The sequence below is a fragment of the Corapipo altera genome, unplaced genomic scaffold (assembly GCF_003945725.1).
Source record: "Corapipo altera isolate COAL_440 unplaced genomic scaffold, ASM394572v1 49, whole genome shotgun sequence".
Taxonomy (NCBI): domain Eukaryota; kingdom Metazoa; phylum Chordata; class Aves; order Passeriformes; family Pipridae; genus Corapipo; species Corapipo altera.
Window position 1 is genome coordinate 5390791 of NW_020884879.1, and position 21836 is coordinate 5412626.

Here is a 21836-nt window from a genome sequence, read left to right on the forward strand (position 1 = left end):
ATAATCTCAAAGGTCTTTTCTGACCTAAATGATTCTATGGTTCTATGCCAAATAGTATACTTAAAGGCAACATGAAAGTGCATATCATAAATTATTCCTAGAAGGCAGAACGGGTAACACCACAGCAAACCTGTCTGTTTCTACCCTCTAAGCTTCCAGCACTGACCCAGCAGGGTTTGCATCTTCAAGCACCCCCTATGCTCCTCCACATCCCCACAGAGAGTATTCCCTGGAAACCCTCTGCTTCCTGCTGTGCAATTGCTGGCAGGGTGTAGCAGAGCCCTACGCTATTTTATACACTTGGACCTGCTAGAGGCAATTCCCAGCCCCTGCATGTGACACAGCATATCACTGGTATATGACAGAGAAGACAGAAGTGCAGAGTGGCAGAGTTAAGGTGGTCCAGATCACAGACTGATGCAGAAATAATCACATATTTTTGTGGTAAACTGTTAAAATCTCATTATAATTCTGGGAAACAGGTACCATACAGAAGGCAGAAAGTACCTGAGAAGCCTTAATTCAACTGCATCACATACCCAGGAGGGCTTTATGCATATGAAACAATATTGCAAGAATGACTCCTGAAGTTTTACTTCACCTGCCCCCCTCTTTTGCCCTTCCCTCCCAGTTTTCACTGTCTAGTAATAGTCGAGAATAATCAGTCCTCCCAGCTTTGTGAAAGAGGCAGTGCTTGCCACACTATACTCCAAAGCCATCTAGAAGTCCCTAGTAGATGTTCAAACTGGACAATTCCTACTGCACAGGACCGCCCAGAATCAGAACTTAGTCCCTGCTGTACTTGCCCTCCCCCTCCCTACCACCAGATGTTGATCCATACTAACCATTCACTTTTGATGCTAGGATGCTGACCAGAAAGGTTACAGGTTTACAGACACCTTATCAAACACACTGCAAAACAGCAGTGGGTTAAGTCACTATAATGTTTTAAATTTTTAGACTCATGCAATTTTAGAAGCCAACTATATCTCCTGCAGAAGACAGGCATTAGGAAAGTGAGAATGATTATTTAGGAAGTATACTGTTTCTTTTGCTTAAGGAAAGGTTAACTCAGAATAATAGACTTGATAACACCTGAGTCAATATCCTGTCTCGGACTACAATTGTTCTAATTTGTTAAAGTTTGAAGTAGAAGTCTTTAATCACTTGGACACATATGAACACCTTGTAAAAATTTTTTGTGACTTTTTATTGCTTGTTATACCTGCTAGGTTTTATTAGAGTAATGTGAGCGTTGCATTCACATTAAAAACACAAATAGGATTTTTTTTTGGTAGAGCTCTTTGTAACTGTGAGGTCTCTGATTCATAGCTACAGCATAAGGTTTTTACTATTATAGCCAACTGACCAATCATAGCACTACATGTATATTTAATACATAATATATACTAAGTACAAATTTTTTTTTACAAGTCACAAAATGGAAAAAGATTTTTAAAATGTAAAACAGAGTCTTCAAAAGAGCTGTTAGCAGTAAAAATGAGCGAACTTTTTCAAGGAAGTTTACTATATTCAGTGAGACAGTATCCCATTTTTGTTTTTTAAATGTCTGTCACCCAAGACAGAATCAGCAAGTACAACTCTTCATGTTAGCATACATGTATTTCCCCCTGGGCTAAGAGGGACTTTGACCTAATTGCTACACTGGAAGATGGCTTCAGTGGTCTTTAAAGATGTCTCACATAAATCAAACCATTCTAAAAATGACCCAAAATATGGCAGGTAATAGTGCAGAGCTCTAACATGAAGCATCTTTTCATATGGGATGTAAGGAAAGCCACCTCAGAGAGCCACTGTGAGGCAATGGTGCTCACCATCCAGGCTCCTTTCAGAGTAGAAACCCTCACAGGTACATCAACATAGGCACACAGCAGCAGGTCTACTTTCTCTGCTTCTCTCTCACTCAAGCCGACCACAGATCCTGGAGGAAAGAGGCAGCCACAGCAGTGCACTGCCAATGAAAGACACCAAGGCATCGAGCCTGTGTGTACTGGGGACAGAGGGGAAAAAGAAGGAAAAAAAACCCCTTTGGAGCCAAGACCTACAGTCTCATAAGGCTAGCATCAAGCCACAAGGCAAAGAGGGGACTGAAAGCACTAACTCTTGAGGGGAGGCATTAAGAATCATCAGAAAATTTGGAGCCAAAACCTACACACCAACTAATTTCAAAGTCACAACTGCAGCACTTAAAAATGCCACTGTAGGTTACAACCTTCTATATATGCGCTTTATGGAAACTCAGGGTGAGTTTATGAGAGGCATTAGAATTACAATGAGGAGATCAATTTTACTTCACTGTACTGCATTCACTTTTGTCAAAAAAAAAAAAAAAGAAAAGAAAAAAGAGAGCAAAGTTTTCACTACAAATTTATTTCTGGCAAAATGCACACTGTATGGGCCAGCACAGTTAAATCACTATGAAAAGAGAATTGTATTAAAAAAATAAACAATTCCAGTATCAAAAGTTCACACCAGTCATACAACGTCTTTGACAGGTAAGAAAAGAATCAATTTAGGGCTAATTCACTAGCCCACCTCTCCGTTCTGGAAGGTGTCTGCAAACAGCTTCACAGACTCTCCAGGGAGAGCAAGTGATGTCTTCAAGACAAAAATGTTTTTCTGGAAAACATGAAGGGTCCTGCAACACTAAGTGGGCTGGTTTTTAGAGTGTAGGAATCCATTGCTTGTCCAATGTTCAATCTATCAGATAATATTGTTGCTTTTTAAGAGAACTTTATGTGAATTGTGCTCAGTATGACATGGGGGTTTTGTTCCTGGTTTTGTTTTTAAGTCTTAGTGCAAATAGCTTCTTGGGTGTTTGTACAGACTGCCACCTGTATGGGACCAGAGCAGCGGACAGCAGAAATCTATTGCTGTTGCTTCAGCAAAAGCTAGAGCCCTGCAGTAATTCTTAATATTTTTACTCCTAGTAGTAGAGAATCAAAAATTTCTCATCTTTGTAGCATAATGCTGTTACCTAAACAAAATTCTTTACAATTATGCACTGGATATTAATGTAAGAAAGGTTCCCACCTATTTGGTCAGTGAAGAAAGGACACAATGCCTCCAATTTTTCATCAGGAGCAGATTAAATACCTATTGACTGAGTGAAACTCACTTATCCCCAGAACACTCTAAATTGCTGTGCCTGTAGGTGCTGCTGGCCACTGGGTACCTGAGGCAACCAATGGGTGTCCAAGCGCAGTACTGATGTGTACAGATGCCCAAAGGAGTTACTGTAAGAGGATTTAGCCATTACAAGAGTTTTATTTAATCTAAAATTTTTGTTTGCTGTTCTGTGAAAAGTGACTCCACCTTCCCCTCCCAGCTGTGCTTGATGGCATGTGTCACAGCCGTCCTTCAAATACTCAGCAGGTCCCCAAGCCCCTGCCTCAGCACACTGCCCAGTAAGCCGGCCCAGCTGCAAAGCCACGAGGAAGGAAGGGAGACCCAGCTCCCCTGACTCTCCAGGATAGGGTGGCCGATTTTTCTCTTTAAAAATGAATACACAAAGCAAAAATAAAGTAACTCCCCTGGAGAAGATCTCACAGGCCACCACAGAGAGAAGGCAGTTTGCTGAGTGGCAGCACTGTTGTAAAGTCTGGCCAGAGCAGCAAAGGATTTACACAGAGAAGCAAGGTTTGCACCAAGTGGATCCATAACCACGGTGTACAGGCACATGCAAGACCAACAAGCAGAGAAAAGTATTCAGTGACTGTCTGGTGGCACCATGTAAATCTAGAGGCTCTTTCTTCAAAAATTATCCATGAAAGACTCGAGTGCTTGGAAAAGAAAGATTTCCCAGACTTCAGAGTTTCTTCTCATCTTAAGTGCTTTGCTTCATCAGATATTTTAGGCATTTTTTTTAATTTTTATATCGGATTAGCTACTTTCTGATACTCTCTTCTGAATTTAAATGGGCACATGGCATTGGACAGAAATCAACCATACTTAGTATTCCTCCCTTTGCTCTAATCAGCTTGACAGAATCTCTCCTATATTAAAATTTTAGCGTACATAATTCTCTTGCATGTAAAGGGTTATTAAACACTTTAATAAATCCTGCTAAGTTCATTTATTTTTTGGAAGATGATAACCTTGGAATAGACTTCTATGAAACTGGAAAAACTGCCAAGAGGAATACTGCCAAGATAACTGTGTAACTAGGTTAAACCTGGATTATTACTACTGTTATTTACATTAAGGAGTATCACTATAAAACCTTTTAAAAATGGATTTGGTATCTAACAGTAAGCTATGCTTATTTCTCAGTTTGCTAAATATGACAAAGAGTTTTAAAAACACCCATATTAAACTCAAGATATGGTATTTTACATTTAAACGAGCCTGTAGACAAATACTTTTCTCCCTAGAAAATTAAAGCTGCACATTTTACTGTGCCACTCCCTTGATTTGCTCATTGATCAAACAAGAAATAACAGCACAGCAGTGGAGAAGACTAGCAGTCCCAAGGTCACACTGATTTTTCTGGGCAGAAATGAAATTTTCTTGTTACCTCAATTGCCCAACTACATCCTGAAGATACAAAAGTGTTCTGACTTTCTCATGTAGCCTTCATTGATGAAAGCCTCTTTTACATGTTCAGGTTAATGGGCAGCACAAATGAAAACAACCTGCTGTCTTCAAAGATGTGAGTCTGCGTCACTAAATAAATTAAACAATGAGCTCTTGCACTTACAGCAGTCTTCAACACCTATCAAAATTTGTGAACTAGCTGGTGTCTCCCATCTGTAACAGTGCAAGAAAGAGAAAAAGCCATTAAAAGGTTTTTATACAAACCTCTTCTTGCTACACATGGGACCAGGAAACTGTGTACTGGTTTTGCACCAGCAGTGTCAGCCAGTGTGCCCTGTAGGGTACACGATGTGGATCTACACCAGTGCACCCCAGCTCTAGGATGCTCTTCTACCAGTCTGAGGAGACGTATCAACTCAAGCAAACCAGACGAGCCTGAAGATCACTCTCTTCTGATGGCAGAGCTGACCTACCCTGTGTGGTGTCACACATATAGGCAAGACAAGGAAGAACAACTTCTGTCTTCGTTGTTTCATGCCACTGCAGTGTGTTTGGTGATAGCAAGCCATCTCGTGGGATCACCTTTTGATGAGCCCAAGAGGCGTGCACATGCAAACAAACACACATGCACACAGAGAACAAGTGTGTCTTTTTTTTATTGTTGTTTTGGTTTTGGTTTTTTTGTTTTATTCACAATGTCATTTAGCTGAAGTAATTTTGAGACAAGTAACCCCATCATTTCATCCTGTGTGCTCTCTGAGAATGAGGCTTTCTGGACAGGGATTTGAGCAGCTGCTGCTTAGCAGAGAATGAAATTCAGACTGCTGGAGGGGGAGGTGAAAGGGGGCAACAAACAACATTTGTTTAAAATCTGGCAGGAGTATCCTAATTAAATGAATTATTGAATGGATCATCAGGACTGCTCCTCAAAGTGCCATGGGGCAGGAGAGCCCTTAGGGGACATGTTGGTTTAAGACTGCATAAATGATCCCAAAGAGCACCATCACCGAATGTGGAACACTAAAGGCTCATTTGTCTCAAAAATCACACTTCCCACACAGCACTGTTGCTCACTTGCCATGTATATAAAAGTTGTAACAGTTAATCATTTAGACAGGGATAAATATTTATTCAGGGACTACCTTAACGTTGAATGTTATTTCCTCCATGACGTAAACTCGTTCAGGAAATGCTTTAGCCACCTCCTCCACACTGTTAAAATACTGCACTGGCTCCTTAATATCTCGGTCTTGTTCCAGCAGCTTAAACTGCCCTGAAAACAGATGATAAACAGAAGAATTGTAAGATATTTATACTGGACAACTGTCACTGTGGCAACTGCTGGCTCAACTTCATCAGTGTTTCGCTCAGTCAGTTTTTTTGGTTATTAGCAACCAAACAAGAAGACGAAAGATTGCAGAGATTCTCCTGAACCTGCCATGAAAGACACCCAATTTCACCAGGTTGGAATGAAAAGAACATGTGGCAGTCAAAGTTAAATTTAAAAAGACCATTTTATCACATGCTCTCTAGAAATAGTAAATAACTATGGCGGCATTTGTGTTTGTGTACATAATTCAGTGTCATAGCATCTGCACAGACAGCACTTTTTGGCCCTTATTATTAAAAGTTTTACAGAAAGAAAACACACCTATTAGTACAAACCTCCAAAACAACAAACATAAGGGCTTGGGGGTTGTTTGTAGCATCATCAAACAGCTATTAAAATGCTAGGCTAAAACCCTTTTCCCCCCAGGCTTCCCTAAGAGTGGAATATCATGTAACTTTCCTTAATCATAAACTAAGCCCTTTGAGACCTTTAGCTAACATAAGATATTAAGCCATACACATTTAAAACCCTTTTGAAGATGGTTGCCTTCAGAAGAGCATAAGAAAGAAGTGTTTCTTACTGACTTTACCTCCCCCCAGCATGACAACCTTGGCTATTTTCTAAGTCTTGTAAAAGGCAAGAAGTAACGTGGAGGGAGCCACCTTGGGCAGACCTGCCAGGGACAGCCAGGTGCATCAATCACCTCCGAGCATTATGAACTAAAAGTTTAAAAGCTTTATTTTATAAATACAGAGATAACAAAAGTTTAGACAGATATGTTTACTGTTTGTGTGACTTAAAATCAGTGGAGTGATCTTTCCAAATTTAGAAATGTTAAATACTACTAAGTTAAAGGCTGGTCTCAGCAAGACTTGATATAGGAAACAACTGCAGAAAATGAGAAAAAGACAGACTAAAATCTGTGATTTTACCATGGCTCCTGTAAATCACATTTTAAAATTAGCAATGCATGCAACCACTGGATTATTGTTCCCAAACAGTGCTCAGTTTCATTAAAATACAGCCAATACATGAGGATGTCAGCCACCTACAGAAATATTTTTCCACTCCTTCAGCATTCTTGTGCACAGCACCCTGTTGCCCCTTTACATCCCATCAGGCTTGAGACTTCAACGACACGTTCAGAGAATTCACCCACACTGAACTATTTCAGGCCACCTAACAGCAGAGGAGGAAACAAATGCAAACTCAGTGAGCCCTGACGCCCCATGAGAAAGATGAGTTCCGCCACCCTGCCAGGTGTGCGCACACACGTGCACCCACCCACACACGCCAGGAGAGGTGCAAGAGCAAGAGGCTCAGCTCCTGCACCCAACCCCAGCACTCTGCTGCCAGAGGCACACCCTTCTAATCAGTATGCTCGAGCACTGTGGTTGCAAGCCTAAATATCAACTTGTAAGGCAGAAGACTTCGTTTTATGCCCTTCCATATGTTTTGTCTTTCTCAAGTGACCACAGTAACTTGGAAGTATTATTAGCAGGGTAATTACAGATACCAGTACTTCTCACTGCAAGACTGTATTTTGTAAATGTTTTAATAACCTTCACCACACATGGTTGATTTGAAGTTCAACCAAGACAATTACAGAATCAACTATGTTGGAAAAGACCTCTGAGATCGAGTCCAACGTTTGACCTAACACCACCTTGTCAACTAGACCATGGCACTAAGTGCCACATCCAGTGTTGTCTTAAACACCTCCAGGGACAGTAGCTCCACCACCTCCCTGGGCAGCCCATTCCAATGCCCAGTCACTCACAATTCACACACAATTCATGTACTTTGAAGACCAACACCGGAGTAGAAGCAGCAGGACCTTTGGTCTGACCCACTGAAGCCCTTCCTATAGTGTAATACAGCAATGCAGCTGACTACAGGAATGGCTCCTCCAGGCCAGACCAAAGGTTTGCCTCGTGCAACGTTCTGCCTTAGACAGGAGTAAATGACAGCTGTGTAAGGGGGATGGATTTTAAGCACAATTAGTGATACCACCCAGAGTCTCCTCCACAGCTCTAGGAGGAACTCATGGCTCAAGGATGCCTAAAGCAGGGAAGGGGTGTCTTCAGGCTTAGGAGGTCCAGAGGTTTTCTTCCTTGTAAATTTGTTTAATTGCCAGTTTAATTACTGAAGGTAACTTGTAGACATATCCTCTCACCTCGACAAATTTTGGCAAACTCTTCTTCCAGAATTTACAGTACCTCTGGGATTAAGAGTACAAATTTTAGGAGTGATAAAGCTACACCTGGCAGACACTATGGGTAGCAACAGGAAACCTGACAGCGGACAAGCATTTGGTAAAATGCTTCACATACTCAAAAGAAACATGCCAGCATACTAAAGCTGAATTTCTCAGCCTACCAGCTCTGAGTCTCTTTGGTGCAAAGCAATGGAGGGGCCAGGCAGCCAACACCTCTGGGCGAGGGGAATCTGAACAATTAGCAGGGAGGTGCTCAGATAACTGATGCTGGAAAGTGTGTTGTGATTGATGCCAAGGCATGGAGATGGAGAGCTGAAGAGAGAACTGTGCTTTTAAATCCCCAGTCTGCCATACAGACCATGCAAGTCCTCGTTTCAGGATTTCCCTGTCAGCCACAGCCTAACCAAGAGGAAGATGCATTCCCCAGCTGTACAGATCCTTTCCTGTGCAGGCACCTTGCTTTCCTGCAAAGGAAACTCAAGAATGGGGGGGGAGCTGGGTAAAGTCAGACCTCCTCCTACGTGGAGTCAGGACGTGCCAGGACATCATGCAGCAGCAGGCACTATGAGTTGCATCAGGGAGCATTTGACAGCTCAGAAAAACCACTACTCTAGAGTGCAGAGCCAGTAACTGTATTTCACAGATAGTCATTAAGAGCAAGATGTTCTTAAATTTAACAGAAGCTGTCACAGAGTGTTCGTTCACCACGGGCTGACCTGAGGCTGTTGCTCTCTCCTGCCTGCTTCTCAATTGCTATCCTCTTTGACTACCAACACAGCCACTGAGATGCAACCCTAACTGATTGCCCAGTTTGGGATACAGCGGTCTGATTTGCAGGATCCCTAGCTGTGGTTACTATTCGAAGCAAGCTGTGATTAGAATTTATAACGACATGTCATACTTTAAGTTCCTCAAAGAAAAAAAGCCAAAACCACAGCAATTTTAAATCACCTCAGCAGACCTAAACCCACTGAGATTTCTTCTGATTTAACACTCCCCCCCATGTACAGAATGGAGTTGAATATGACACTGTATGGAAGCTACGTATTTTTTTGAAACTGTGATATACTGTAGTGATAATAGTTCAGAAAGAAATTGAGAATTCTCACTTCAGAGTGGGAACTGAGTTGGACCCAGTAACAAAGCATAAATTCACATGAACAAGGAAGGAAAACAGCACAGTGAATAGTAATACATGATATGAATGATATCCATCCAGCCCTTTGAATGAGACAGTGGTCTTTAATTCTAGGTTGTCTAGTTACTCTGTTCAGAAGCATAATAATACTATTTTTCTGTGACTGTTATGTATTTAATAACAGTCAATCTGGTGGCAAGAAAAGGCCAGTTACTCCTTGCAACCCGAAGTTCTACAAAAAAAGTCCCAAATTCCTCAGCACAGAACAAATACTTAAGGCTGTGTGCAACTGGGAGCAGAGTCTGCTCTCTATTGTACATTTACACATGTTCCTGTAAAAAAAGATAATAGAAAAAACTCATCAGCTGGAGCTTTGCTTCGGTACAAAGCAATGCTCAGAACTGTGTATGTCGCTATCTGTGCCATCCTTCCCGTCCTTCAGCTGAGCCTCACAAACACAAAGACGTCTGTGCCTTCACTGTTAATAAGCAGCAGTTCACGAGGAGGTTGATGACAGAGGAGTACACACAGATCCCAAAGCATATAATAGAAGGGCAGCATTAATCTCTGCCTGTTACGAAATCAAGAAGTATGCTGTGCATGGAAGCTGTCAGGGCTAGAAGTTAAAATGCCCCTTCCTTGAAAAAGACGGGTTTATAGCTTGAGATTTCCTATAAAGAGTTTTTTAAAATTTATTTCCTCATGGTAGAAGTATTAGAAGGAGAGAAAGAAGGGCTGAAGAGGAGACTACAATACACATTTGAGCCAGATGTCAAGTAACTAACTAATGGGGAGTAAGGAGACAATTTCTTACTATGTTTCTCCCTGGTCTCTATTCAAGTCACCATAAAAGAAAAAGACAGCCCAGCTGAAATACAAGTTTAATGGACATAAGTCTGGCTTGACTGCAAGTTGAAGTGGAATTTTATGACACTTTACAAGAGGCATGATTTCATTGGGAGACTTTACAGAACTGACAGCAAGCTTGAACAAACCACAGGCCAATTTAATTGTGTGTTAATGAGGAATTTAACAAAAAAATAAAGAAAATATAAAGCCCAAACTATACTTTTATAGAATTTCAGCCCTCTCTCTCTCATTAGCATGGAAAGAATAATGAAATGTTTCTGTAGCAAATCAGTGAAGGTTCAGAAAGATCAAATACCTGCATGGTCCACTGAGCAGGTGTGGCTTTTCCTTTGCAGCCAAACGCAAGGGAGAAATTAAAAACTCCTGCAAGCTTTCTATCTCTTTATCTTTCTGTCTGGCCTCTGGCAGGCACAGTATTGGAACAGTTTCATCCTAGTATATATTATCTCTGCAGATTATGAATTCTTATTTCTCTGTGAAGGTACTTACAGCAAAGACAGTAAATCCACTACAGCTGGAAATGAGTCTGGAAAGCTAAAAAGGCAGGGAAGAACCTAAACCAGGGTTTATTCTCCAGTTTATGAAGGCGTTTATTAAAATCCAATAGGAGTACGAAGATCAGCCCATCTTCCTTCTTGCCAGAGGTTGGCCTTGTAATGTCTGTGAGCAGGGGCATTAACCAGCTCTTTCTATTCCAGCTTCTGCTGCTTCCACTGCTCAGTTTCTTGTAGGCTTACACACATTCATAACTCCAAGCCATCTTATACAGATTATTTCTGTAATGTAAGATGCTCTGGTTCTCACCACGATTTACTCCTTACCATCAAACAGCACAGCAGCTTCCAACAGTCCAGAATGCTTCCAAAACAGAAACATTCATTCTGTACAGTGTCTGCACTGTGCCCAGGCCCAGGCAGTTCTTATCTATGGCAAGGGTTCACAGGCTGAACAAACAGTCAAGTTTTCATTGATATAAAAGGATAAGAGCATGTTTATGCTCATGTACCAAAAAGAAAATCTGGAAAAAGCATTAAAAAAAAAAAAAGCATGTCTTCAGTAGGAAACATGGAAGGTCAGTGAAACATCTGCTCAATTGCGTTAGCTGTTAAACGTTTCTCCGAGGAGGCAGGAGCTCTATTGTCTTTCAGCAGCTTTGATTATTTACTAAGTCTCACATCTCTCTATGTGAGACTGTATGCAAAGCCCAGCACTTCCCAAGAATGTGCAGACGGCACAGCAGGGTACCAAAAGTACTGCAGAGGTTTATGTTTCATATTTATTGACTGCTGACTGCATTTTAGTATTTCAAAGAACAGCAGAGCTGACTCAAAAAGGAAAGGCTCTACCTGCCAGAATAACATCATTCTGGAAAAAGACAATTTTTGCCTACATTTTTCAGCATTCCTGTGCATAAAACTGAGAGCAAATTACTTGATATAAATGGGAAGAGTTGAAGAGTGCAAGCCAAAAGCATAAATAAGACAACAATGAAGGGCACAGAGCAATGGTTTGAAAGATACCAGGGAGATGCAGCTGCATGAGTTGCAAAGTAGTGGTTCTCACAAGGACCCATATACACTTTATCTGATTGTGTACACAACTGTCCTCAATGTCTAATGCAGACATAAATTTGCCTCAGTGGAAACTCAGTTTATGGGTTCACCTGCCAGCCCATCAACTATTTCAACCCTACGTAATCCTTAGAGAAGGCAGCCATGAATGAGCATGGCAAATCAAAGACTTTAAAATAATAGATTAAGACATAATCATAACACTCCAGCATACCTGCAATTTTTTTTAAAAATCAACTTTTTATTTAAACTGACATTTGCCATTATGTCTTTGCATAGAACCTACGTGTGGTATTTTGCAGCAAGAAGTGTTGTCTCAGCAGTGGCTGTAGTTGTCTAGACCTCAGAAAAGGAAGAACAAAAGAAGAACCCGTCACATCATTGATACAGCTATTACGTGACTAACTGGAACCAAGGTGTAAAATTAATACTGAAGTTCTTTCAGGGTTCTATCACTAAGTAAATGTGAAATGGTTTGGCAGACATGCAAAAGTGATGATGACTGGGAAATAAACGCCTTGCTTCACTTTTGCCATCTTCCAGCTTGTCGAAACTGAGCATTTGTCCACAGCTCTCCAGAGGAGAGAAGACGACTGGCACACTCAGGTCCTCTGGAGCAGCAGAGCAGGTGGGTCCCCACTGCAGAGGGAAAAGACTCATCACAGAGAGAAACTGCAAGTGTAAATGGAATTACACAAAGGTTGTTTTAAACAGCAGGAGCAGACAGTAGTCCACAAATGAACTAGTGCAGACAGGCTCCAAGCTTCACTGCCCACAGAGAAGACAGCAAAGAGAATCACACGCTCTGTCACCCCTGGGCTCTCCATTGAAGGAGATACTGATTTTACCTCAGGTTGGGACCTGGCACTAAACTAACACAGATGCAGTGCTATGCTAAGTTCATTCCATCAGTCAAAAAAAGAGCAAGATAACCCAGAGGCACAGGTTCATCCTTATCTGCCACACTGATAGCATCTGAGAGTAATGCAAAAAAACGGTTTGGGGGCAGAGAGGGAAATTTTTCAGTTATTCCTAAGAATTTCTTTGTTTATTTTCATATTGTAGCCTGCTGAAAACATACAGGAAACTATAAAAGGGTGGAGAACACAACAGGAAAATACACAAGTGTATCTCTGGTACAGAGCTTCCAACAGATAACTGGGCCACAAACTAGAAATGCCACAATTGATTCTTATAGCATAATCACCTTGAAATAGCTGTTAAACAAACTGAAATATTCCTACTGTTTTATAAGACCTGCCTGTCAATATTTTTTTCTTGAGAATGGGGTGAAGAAGAGGACCCGTGTCCCAATTCATACCCAAATTTCTGGAAATTTTGGGAATGTATTAAAAAACCAGATAGAATAGGAACTAGAGCCATATCTAAGTAAACATGATACAAGCAGAATTAATCAAGTGTACTGGAGCTAAATTTATGGCACTGCAAAGCAGAGGGCAAGGCACAAAGGCACATTCAGTCAGTAGAGATTGTGCAACATTTCATGGGGAAGGAGCCCTTCAGAATGAATAGTTTTACTTCTCAGAAGTATTATGAAGATTTTGAAGCCTTAAATGCCTTTATTCCTCACTCTGTTTGCGGCACAAACACCCATTCAACCAAGATAGAATGAGTCAGGCATCACAACCTGGAGAGACATGTTGAAGCATCAGCCCACTGACACATCACCTGTGCGTATGCATAGACATCAACTCAGAGATCAAGGAAGGGAATCCAACCAAGTTTCCCACACAGCAATGCAATGCTTGCTAATCAAAACCTCTAATCCTATGCTGGCAAAGCAAAGGGGATGGTACAGCCTAGCATTCTCTTTTCTCTTATCTTACTTTTATGATTTTTAAGTAGCATAACAAAAAAAAATTGATTCTGTTGGCAGCATAACAAAGAAAAATCAGTTCAAATGGTGACTGATAATAGCTTAAAGCAGATTTAACTCACAGATATTGCATGAGAGGGACTTTCAGGTTACAGATGATGTAAAAAGACAGACATGGTAAACAAGCCTAACCTCTAACCTTTGTTTCATAAGTTATTATCATCACAAATACAAGATTACCGCAATGAAATGTTCCATTTCACAGGGTCACATGTTTTGAGTGTCTGGACTGTAAGTTAACTAGATTTAACTTACTGGGTTATCATCGATCTAACTTGTAATTAGCATAATTTTATTCCTTTCCCATGTGCTTCCAACAAACATGAAGAATATGTTCCATAGGCAGCATGTTAGTTCACACATGCAGTTGACCATGCAGAGGACTCTGATGACTACCACACCATCTGGCTTTCCTAATTACTATTAACAAAAGCTGTTGTAAGTTTCCCATTGAAGAGTGTGAATATAAAGACATGCACAGGAGGATGGCATGCTCTCCTGGTGAGTGTCAGCCCAAGTAGACTTTCCTATTTCAGTGAAAGACATCACATGGCTATAAAAATAAGAAGCAACACAGACTTAATCTGCCTTTGGATCTATTCTTAAGTAGGTGATCTCCTCCCAAATCATCAGTATACACTCATCCCAATACATACATACGTTAAAAGAACACTGTTGTCTACCATAGATTAACATTTAATTAAAGCACAGAAGAAAGTCAAGATGAGAGCAACAGGGTAACTCCTGGTTAACATTTGAAATTAATATTACTAGTTCCAAGCAGGCTCAAACAGAACACATCAGAATACCTGTTAAAGGTTAGCAAAGCGTGCTGGGATTTTATATCACCGCTGCATCCAAATATTCTGCCTTTATACCATGGGTTGCTCACCTCATTAACACTGATTTTAGTAGAAATTATGAATGTGTAAGATTTCCTCTTCAGTGTTGACAGAGCAAAATCCCATTCTTTTGTTTCAAAATAAAACTTGTGACTAATAGTTTGAAGAAAACACAGTAATACAAATCTGTTCTGTGTGGGCTGATGCCCCCACCAGCAATGTTGTAGTTGTAGTCCATATTCTGCATGACTCCAAGTACCTAATGAGTACACAAACCCAAAGCTATCCTTTCCCTGCTTCAGCAGATGCCCCCTCATGGGAAAACCACACAGAATGAAACCTTTTTTCCCTTTCACTCTCCCCACCTTGGTTGCTAAACAGTGAACTTCAGCTGCTTCTGCAACTGAAGTGTCAATGAAAGAAACTGGAATATTTTCTAAGGACAGCAATATTTAAGGACCTGAGTTCAGTGCAGCTCTAGTGGAACAGATTCTTCTAATACCATTGCCTAAATTTTTTTCAAAAAGATGAAGAGGATTTTTTGCACTGATAAAAAGTATTTTAAACACAACCTGCACTTACAGAGAGTAGTTTAATCTCCTAATTACCTGTGGATGCAAGTAAAATGATATTTATTTGAGGTTAAGATAAAAACCAGACAGCATTCATAAAGGAAATCCTGTTCACCTGTGGCAACAGAAAAATCTTACACTGACAGATAGAAGAGGCTTCATTCTTAGAGGAGTAGGTGAGTTTGGAAAGAGGGCTAATCATTTTAGAGGACCAAAATTTAATTGTATTGAAGAAAGACAACTTCTGCAATTTAGAAACTAGCATGTTACAACCTCTGTGCCAGGACTGCTCTGAATCATATTATTTCACTTTGTTGATTAAAAGACTGGAGAGATTGCAATTATAGGGAGAAATTTAAGATATGCAGAAGTACATTTTTGACCACAACATGGACTGAAGAGTTTCTAATCATGAGTGAGTTGTGGATTTACCTCAGATACCAAACCCAAAAAGTTGTATCCATCTCTTAAGAAATAAATTTGGCAGAATGAAAGTAGCTTTTCCAAACGACTTCATACACATTCTTCTATTTCTTAGCAAATCAAAACTCTTGCTAAAATAACAGCAGCAACCTCTGAGCTTAATCATTAACTTTGCCTTACTGAGTAACACCTTTCATTTTGCAAAAGCTTCAAAGTCCACACTCACCAAAACTCAGGCTCTTAGTGTCTCTGCCACAGTGCAATGACACTTTCTTCATAAACCCACCACCCTTTATGCTTTCTGCTCTTTTGCTAACAGATCTTTTTCCTCCTGCTACACCCACGTAAGTATCCTGATTTCTACGGCCTGACTTCAGCACCATTCACTGCCTTCTTCCTCACTGAGCAGTCTTTTGTGCCTTTCAGGTTCTGACCCCGTCCCATGCTCAACACGCCCCAGCCTAAGTGTAGGACGGTGTGTCCTCCACCCAAGGAGGACAGTCACATCCACAGTACTGCCCCTGGCAGGCACTTGGGCTGCAGTAAACAAAGCTAAAGAAAAAGTGCATTCAGGGAGCAGAAATCTTTAAAATGCACATAGATCAATTCAGTATAAAAAGTGCTTTTGTTTCCTGCTCAGGAACAGGTTTTTTAATTAACTGAATGGGAGGAGTTGTAAAAACCAGGAACAATGGCTGAGTCAGCAGCTCAGTCAGTTCTCAGTAGCTTAAGAAGTCTTTACATGAGACAGAATAAACTTATTTCATTCAGTTAGACATTTTTATCAATGTGTAGAGACTTCGGAGCTTGCGCTTGGTATCCTGAAAGACTGTCTGTGCATTATAGAGCAGCTGATTGTTTCAAAGCTCGTATCTCATTTGCTTGCTGAATATATATGTGGTGTCTAGCAGAGCCTGCATTTTTTCCCCTTTTTCTCTCTCCCTCAACAAATCTACTGAAGTATTGTACTCACATTACTGGAGAGCTTGTTGCTCAAATAGTTCCCAACATTTGTGTATCTGCAATGGAAAATTGCTGTTATTCTATGCAATTAAAAAGACAATTTTCTTTGGAAAGGTATTACCATTTTGTATTGTAAATGCCTGTCAATGTAGACTGTAGCTTAGTTTATGGATTTACAAAGTGTTTAAATTAGGAAGAAACACAATTTATTAGGAAGGAATTCAATTTATTATAGCTCTAATCACCAGCAATCATGAGCAAGTTCTGAAGAACTAGTTCACTTTACTTTTGGAACAAATTAAACAACATTTTTAAAACTGAAATGAAACCAATTTCCAAAGAAACTCCTAGATTACACAATAGATATGGTTTATTCATCTGAGATTTCCTGTCAAGGAGTGTATTCAACTTTAAGGACATTCATGCGACAGCTAAAATTACATTAAGGAGATCTTAAAACATGTATAGAGCCAAAAGAATACGTGATATGAAAATCACCTTGATGAAATACACATAGTAGCTTATGCTCCAAAAACTGTCATCCATAAAACTGGAATATCTATCAAGCATACAAAGTAACTTGCAGCAAGCAAACATTTTTAATTTTTTTGGTTTAGGATCAGCAGTCACGTTTGTACCACCGCCTCAGTCGAGAAGCAGAAGGTGTTTTGATACTCGCATTCTGCATGAGGTAAGCCATCTCTTCACTCACTCTCCATGAACGCAACAGAGTTTGTCAGAATCATCTGTCTGGTTTCCAGTACAAGAGGACACTGATTCAGCGTTGTGCAATTTATCCACGAAGCAGACAGAGCTCTCGATAACAGCTCAAGATGAATGAAGGCAGCTTTTAAGAATGAGCTTTTTGGCATATGTTCACAGCATGTGCTAGTGTCACCAGGAAAAAAAAAGAAAAGGAAAAAAAGGAAAGAGATGAGCTGAAAAGGTGGGTGAATAGAGATGATGAGTAAGAGCACATTGCTTCAGCACTGCCACTTCATTTAATTTTCACTGCTACTCAAGATGGCAACAGAGATGATAAATCTAAAATGCAGATCTAAGCAAGATATGCATCTGCCTCAGTTCTCTTGAACACATTCCATCACACATATTTTGTTTCACTACCTTAAATAAGGTGGGTACCATCTAAAGATCTCCCTGGCAGTTCAACTTATCTTGGCTGAATCCAAAAGGTATAAGGAAACAGAATGCCCAGCCAATTTTCCCCTCTTGTAAGATGCCTGCCAGCTTGCTGAGAGCCAAATGAAACCAGTTTGTAGAGGCAGCCAGCATAGCCTAAAACAGCTCGACAGAAAATAAATGCTACAGACTACACATGGGGTGGTTTAATTTCGACAGTGTTTTTATATCACCACTTACGAGACTTTGTTTTCTCCATCTAAATGAAAATTCATGAGTTAAAGAGTTGCACTGTTGAATATTTTACCATATACGTGTTTCTAGTGAAAACTTCTCACTAATATTGGTTTGGGGCATATCCCAGGGAAAGGCATTTTTGCACCAATTTCACTTAGTAGCCTTTCACAGAAAGGGCTGTGAAGTGGTAATTATCAGAGTAGCTGGCTGCCTATTTGTCTTTGAATGCACATGGACTTCCCCAGCTGCTAGATTATCATGAGATATGTTATTACACGCTGATTTCTAAGTACACAAGCTAATATTAGCAGTTGCAAATATTCCAGAGGAATTCTGTGCTCTAAATCTCTGTAGAAGAACTTTAGTCGTAAAATAAGGTGATCTTAAATCTACTGCTGGAGTTAGGAAAAATATAATTAATACTTTGGTTAAAAAAAAAAAAGTTATTCCTTGAAATGAACTAAATCAATACTGGGTAGTTTGTCTTAGCACACTTAAGGTTATGAAGAGCTCATGGGTGGGAAAAAAGGATACTAGGGTTTCAGACAATTGGAATTGGTTACTGTAGATATTTAGAAAGAGAGACAGATGGTGCTTAGAGACCAGAAAAACTGGGCAATCCCAAGCTAAAAGCAACTCAAAAGCAAAACCCATCATTAGATCAGTCTTTGCTAGAGTTATTACAAAGTATTGGAAAAGTTTTCCCAACAGCCTAATGTTCCTTTCAGGAGAACTACTATTTCAGTTGAGATTGCTGAACACGGGAAGCAGAGAGGAAAGACATAGTTTAAAACCCTGCATTTGAAATGACATGAATTATGCTCCTTTGAAGCACAATTTTCCTAAAAAAAAGTCCTTTTCTTCCTTTTTCAACTGCATTACTACATACCCAGCAGAAGCAAAACCCAACAGCACACATGGCCTCACACCCAGCAAACCTCCACAGACACACAGTGGTACAGTCATCGCCCTGCTGCAGAAGATCACTTGGAGGAGGGTCACCTGCCCCAGGGAAGCAGGTACCCCAACACTTCTTTTAGCCCTTCAGTCTGCCACCTCCTTCTACCGTGCCGAGTTGTCTCGAGGGGACCAAGTGTCCATCCTGCCAAAGCTTTGCCACTGAAAGTGAAGGTCTTGACCACCAGTAAGCTTGGCCAACAGCAGGTGCTACATTCACAGAAAGCAGCCACAGGCACAGCTTACTCTGTCCAGACACACGGTAACGCAGCTACCAGGCTTATCAACATGCAGTTTCAATACCTGCTCAGATAAATCAGTACAAAACACATTCAGTTAAACCACTGGAAAGACTGTGGCCAACAGTCACAGCAAAGCCAGAGACAATTAATTTTACAATCTATGACTTTTTGTCTGCGGGGGGTTCTCTGGTTGAGGGATAACAAAGTGGGCAATTCACCTTTCTTTCCTGCTGTCACTCTCTATGCTTTGAGCACGTAGTATTTTGGCCTCCCCAGCCACTCTATAGTCTGAATTGCCCAAGTGGCTGGGAGTCTAAATAGCTATAACAGTTACTTTACATCTTATCTACTTGTTACCTTTCACTATACGATACCCCAGAGTTGTACTCCTGCCTGCTGCAGGCTCCTCACGGCTGACCAGGCAAGCTCAGTTGCCAGCTCTAGGAAGACTCAGCTGAGCCAGCTCTCAGAAAGCTGTATGCCAGCTGACCCAAGATTTGTCCTGGACAGGAGTCAGAAAAACACTCTGCACGCTTTCCATCTGATCCACATTAAACGAACCCTAAAGTAGCCAAATACCACGAAGCGACAAACATCTGCACTGTAGTAAAAAGGTGGCTATTTTTCATTTTCCACAGTAGAGTAGACGAGTCCTACATCCAAACAGAATGAACACATATAAGCGTCACATCACACACTTCTGCTTCCTTGAACCAGCATGCCTGACAGCAGTAAGGCAGACATGGCAGCACCAGGTTTCATCCTCAGCAGCACAGGATGCCTTCCAGGGATTCCCAGCACACAGAACTTGGTTGCCATCACATTCTGATCTGCTGCTCTGTCCCTGCTATTGTTAAACAGGTAAGGCAGTGCATGCTGTGATCTTACACATCCATGGTGGCGTGTGGGTAGACCTTACATGCCTCACTTCCAGGTTTTCTAGGGAAAGTCTTGGGCCTTGAAGGCAGCTGATCCCTGAAGCCTGTGCACATCTTCATGCAGAGCCGGAAGCTTAGTATGGCCCTTTATATTTTACTCACTTTTTCCCAAGCAAACATCATGTGTGCTGATGCCTTAAGCCCCTAATGGCTTTTTTATTTTTCTAATATATGTAAGCCTTATAAATTTTATAAGTAGATTTTAAAAGCAGCAACCCTCACTCTCTTGTCCCTTTCCCTGTAGCATCCTTAGTTTACACATTCCTTAACCCTCTTACCCCATTCTATGCACCCTATATCACTCCTACCCCCGAATCCAGTAGAAATGTTTAGTCTCTTGTCAAGGCAAGGCCTAAACTGTTTAGAGAACAGCATATCAGGGCCTGAATAACAAAGTGGAGTCAAGAATTAGGTGACTATGTTCCCTTTGTGCTCTGAAGAAGATGAAGACAGATGAAGAGAGGGTCCCAAAAGGCCCCCAGCCCCAATTCCCAGGGGGTGGACCTGGGGCGGTCCAGAGTAAAGGCCACAGGGTGGACACATTTGCGATTGGATGGATGGTATTATAGAATGTAACATCTCGGGCACAGCGGGCGTCATAATATCTATTGCATTGGAACAACAAACCCTTTCCTTATCTCACCCCTAATTAACTGCTCTGGAGATTTTTTTAGCACCAACATTCCACAGCATCAGTGCCAATTCCTCTGTGCTTCCCATCTCCCTCACCCACAATTATTTCCCTAAGAAGAAAAGGAAAAGCAAGCAAAAGAGTATGTTTAAAATTATCTTCTGTGATTCTCCTCTAGGAAGGGGCACATCCAGAAATCAGTATGACGCAAATTTCACAGTAAATGTATGATATGTACAGTAAAGATATCTATCCTACACAAAATGTTTTTTTTCTTCTACCATTAAAAAAAGCCTCACAGTATTAGTACAGAAATGAAAGTTAAAAATCATTCTTCCCAGAGTAACAACAGAGGATGAGTTTATCTATGACCAAATAGCACACCATTCTAACAATTATTAAAAAAGGAAGGTTAATTCATAAATATATTGAGCCAGATACCAAACCTTCACAAAAAAAAAAGCTTACATATACCAGAAATATCAAAACCACACACTTGAGATCTTCGTGCAAGATTATAGCATTAAGCACTGTAGGCTAATCCAGGAACACCAAACAATTTAATTACATTTTCTACTGAAAAATTAAACCATATGCATAGCTCATCAGATCAAGCCTTTTAACATGTCTGTTTTTGATATCCAACATCTGTCTGAAAATGAGATTTTTATTTCCCTCATGAAATCCGATTCCACCTCCATGGCCAAACTCAAGCAGCGTTGATAGAAAGATGTGAGGGAAAAAGAACAAGAGTTGGGTCATCTGATTTAGCCTTTTCATAGAGAGTTCAACCTTGAAATACTAAAAATCTTAGAATACAATAACTCTTTCTTCACAGGTAAAGGTAAGACGGAAATGCAAGAATAATCAATTTTTTTTCCCTAAAAAGTATATCCTAAATTGTCTTCATTTTCTTCCTTTAGAACTACAACTAACTAAGGTCTCAGCCCTCCTAAAACAATTTCTCCCATGGTGTAGTGCTATCTCAATAGTTTTGGCTGTCTCCTTGAGAAAACCTTGCAGAAAGACTGCACGTGTAAAGACAAAGAAATGACACAATGCTTCTGCTGGATCAGCTTATCTGCCACCTTCCTCACCTGTCACCTGCTGCCACTGAGGAACATGAAACATGGTGACCTTCAGAAACCTGCCCATCATGAGGATCTGAGCAACACTCAGTGCTCCAGCTCCTATCAGCTGAACAACATCCGAACTAAGGAGAACCACATAAATAGCGATTTATCTCCAAAAATGGTTGCTGTAGGTGTAATTTTATGAAGTTGTTACACCAATAAAAAGCGATTTTTTGA

At 40.6% G+C, this 21836-nt stretch overlaps 1 protein-coding gene across 2 annotated transcripts in view; it reads right to left on the minus strand.

The window, feature by feature from the left end:
• Positions 1–21836, minus strand: part of GAREM1 (GRB2 associated regulator of MAPK1 subtype 1) — a 99947-nt gene that overhangs the window by 18438 nt on the left and 59673 nt on the right. The window contains exon 3 of one of the 2 annotated variants that reach the window (XM_027638623.1): positions 5700–5830. The exons of the other annotated variant lie outside the window; for it this stretch is intronic. Within the exon in view, the coding sequence (XP_027494424.1) occupies positions 5700–5830 (131 nt within the window). The remainder of the gene's footprint in view (positions 1–5699; positions 5831–21836) is intronic. 2 annotated transcript variants of the gene reach the window in all.